The sequence below is a fragment of the Mesitornis unicolor genome, unplaced genomic scaffold (genome assembly GCF_000695765.1).
Source record: "Mesitornis unicolor isolate BGI_N332 unplaced genomic scaffold, ASM69576v1 scaffold5113, whole genome shotgun sequence".
In the NCBI taxonomy this organism is placed as follows: Eukaryota; Metazoa; Chordata; class Aves; order Mesitornithiformes; family Mesitornithidae; genus Mesitornis; species Mesitornis unicolor.
The window spans coordinates 2,023-4,518 of record NW_010172449.1 but is presented as its reverse complement, the minus strand read 5'-3'; the positions used below and the strand labels follow the sequence as shown (position 1 = coordinate 4,518).

The 2,496-nt window shown below is 37.2% G+C and overlaps 1 protein-coding gene across 1 annotated transcript; it reads right to left on the bottom strand.

The window, feature by feature from the left end:
• Positions 1-214: 214 nt before the first annotated feature.
• RDH14 (retinol dehydrogenase 14 (all-trans/9-cis/11-cis)) lies at positions 215-1,105 on the bottom strand (the record flags this gene model as incomplete). Its single annotated transcript, XM_010180365.1, has 1 exon — positions 215-1,105. A coding segment is annotated over one exon (618 nt), but the record flags the coding sequence as incomplete, so codon positions are not given.
• Positions 1,106-2,496: the final 1,391 nt, after the last annotated feature.

Below are 2,496 nucleotides of genomic sequence, written 5' to 3'. Positions count from 1 at the left end.
CACCCAGAGGCCTAAATGATTACAATGTAAGATATCCGTAAAACTCCACTTTTCATTGTGATGGCTTAAAAATACAACAACCCTAGTATTATTATAATGTATTGTCAAAAACTTTTTACAACAGAATTGTTTCACCATCAGGACCCTGGACTGGACAGCTCAACTACAAGTAGTGGAACATGACAAATATGCATATATATTGCAAAACAGTTTTGTTTAACCTTTATTTGTAAAACACGAATTTCCAAACAGATTTAACCAGAAATTATATTCACACCCTCAGACTCTATTTCAGACTTTTTCTGAATGTCTGTGCCTGTTAAATGAAGATTTTCTTTTATTTCAAAACAGACTTCCAGCATAAATAACATCTCCAGTCAATGCTTATTTAAATACTTATTTCCACAGCATTTGAAGTGAGAATTACACTGTTGCAAATACCTGTTGCATAGTTATCTGCATTCCCTTAGCAGATATCCTCTAGCACTTATTTCAATAAACCAACCATCACTTCACTGATATCCCACAACTTTCTTGCAACCAAGTCATCCATGGCTTTGGGCAGGAGTTCCTCCTCTTTGCAGTCCCCAAAGTATTTTCCTGACACGCCTTCGACATCAGGAGAAGAGGCCAAGTAAATAGAAGTCTGGGCTCCTTCCAAAGGTGTTTTGAAGAAAGCCCATGACACCAAGTTGAATAGGGGTTTTGCCAGAAAAGGAATATTCACATGTCTGCCTAGATTTGTTCTGACAATCCCAGGATGAAGTGAATTGACGGTGACTCCTGTCCCTTGTAACCGATGGGCTAGCTCCCTTGCAAATAATATATTAGCCAGTTTACTCCGACTGTAACAAAAACTTTTATTGTAACTTATTTCACTGTTCAGGTCTTCAAAGTTGATCTCTCCATATTTGTAAAGCTTTGATGATACTACCACAATCCTGCTCGGAGCAGAATTTTTGAGGAGGCCCAGAAGAAGGTTGGTGAGTAAGAAGTGACCCAAGTGGTTTACACCAAATTGCATCTCAAAACCATCCTCTGTCTTCATGTATGGACACTGGAATATCCCTGCATTATTTATTAGAACATCCAGCCTTGGCTCTTCCTTTAAACAGGAAAGAAAAAAAATCATTCAGTTTTATAATTGTCATACAAAACATACTATTATGCTTAATATTTTTCATTGGCCATTGTTAAAGAATTTAAAAAAATCATTCCTGGATTGTAACTTCCAGATATTCTCTTAAAGCATTGCTGAAAAAGGCCCTAAGTTGAACAGGCACTGAACTGAGCACTTGACCTCAGCACAATGCAGGTACAAGGAGTAGGTCTGTATCTACTTTTAACACAGTCAGAGAACACAATCATCTGCTTCTCCAAGAGCTGCTTTTCCTATAGCAATTCAGTGATAATTTACCTTCGTGATACATTTTGTTCTCCTCTAAAAAGTAATCTGTTTATTGCACTGCAAAAGCAGACATATCAATTTATGGCAAACCTCTGCTATTGGCAAGGTTGGTCTACTGTGCAAAACACATGCAAATAGTGAACAAAAAGTGTTACCTCAAAGAACTAACCTCAGAGTCAAAGAGCAACCATTACAGTGTAGACCCATCATCTCACTGGAGTGATGTCATGAAAAACTTCACAAAACAACATTCTCATGATTTTAGACACTATCTTATTTTAAAATCCCTACATGTCATTGTGCTGCTTGATGAGAACTGTGGAGCAGAACTCAACACAGAAAAGTCACATTCACAACCCTGACTGAAGAGGTTTCATACAATGATCTGAGTCTAATAGATCTACTCAAGAACCAAGGCTTGACTATGGGACTGAGGCTTGATATATTTATGACATGTTCAGCACATGCTATTTGATCAGTATTCCAGTTCAGACTGGTAGAAAACAAAGACTCAAGGAGGTATGTCACACTCTACAGAATCAGGAAACATAAGTAAGTAATTAATAGAGAGAGTGGTATGAATAATTTAAATATAAGTATAATACATCATGCACTTCATGTTCAGCATCCAGTCAAAAATGAGAGCTCTCCAGTTTACCCAAAATAGTAATTTTTTCAAAAAATAGAGATTAAAGCAAGCTGCCTAAATAAGCTCAGAAATTCAACACTTTCACCCACCTCTGACAAAAGACTGTGAAAGTATCTCAGGAAATTTATGCTTGCATGAATCAGAAGCAAATGTATTCACTTTACAGAAAAAGCAGCACGAGTTTTCTTTGCTGCTAATTCTTTAAACACAGTGCAGGGACTGGAAGACAAGCTGAGATAATTTTAGGTCCTTTTGATGATAAAAACAGAGAACCTCAAAATACATTTTTTTCCCATCTGCCTTTTATTTGACCGCCATTAGCAGCAATGATACAAAGAGAGCAAACCCCAAATCTGTGCTTAGCATTCAGTTAATGATGCTGGCATCCGATTACAGAAAACACCAAGTACTTCAATTTCAGACTGATTTCCACAGGACC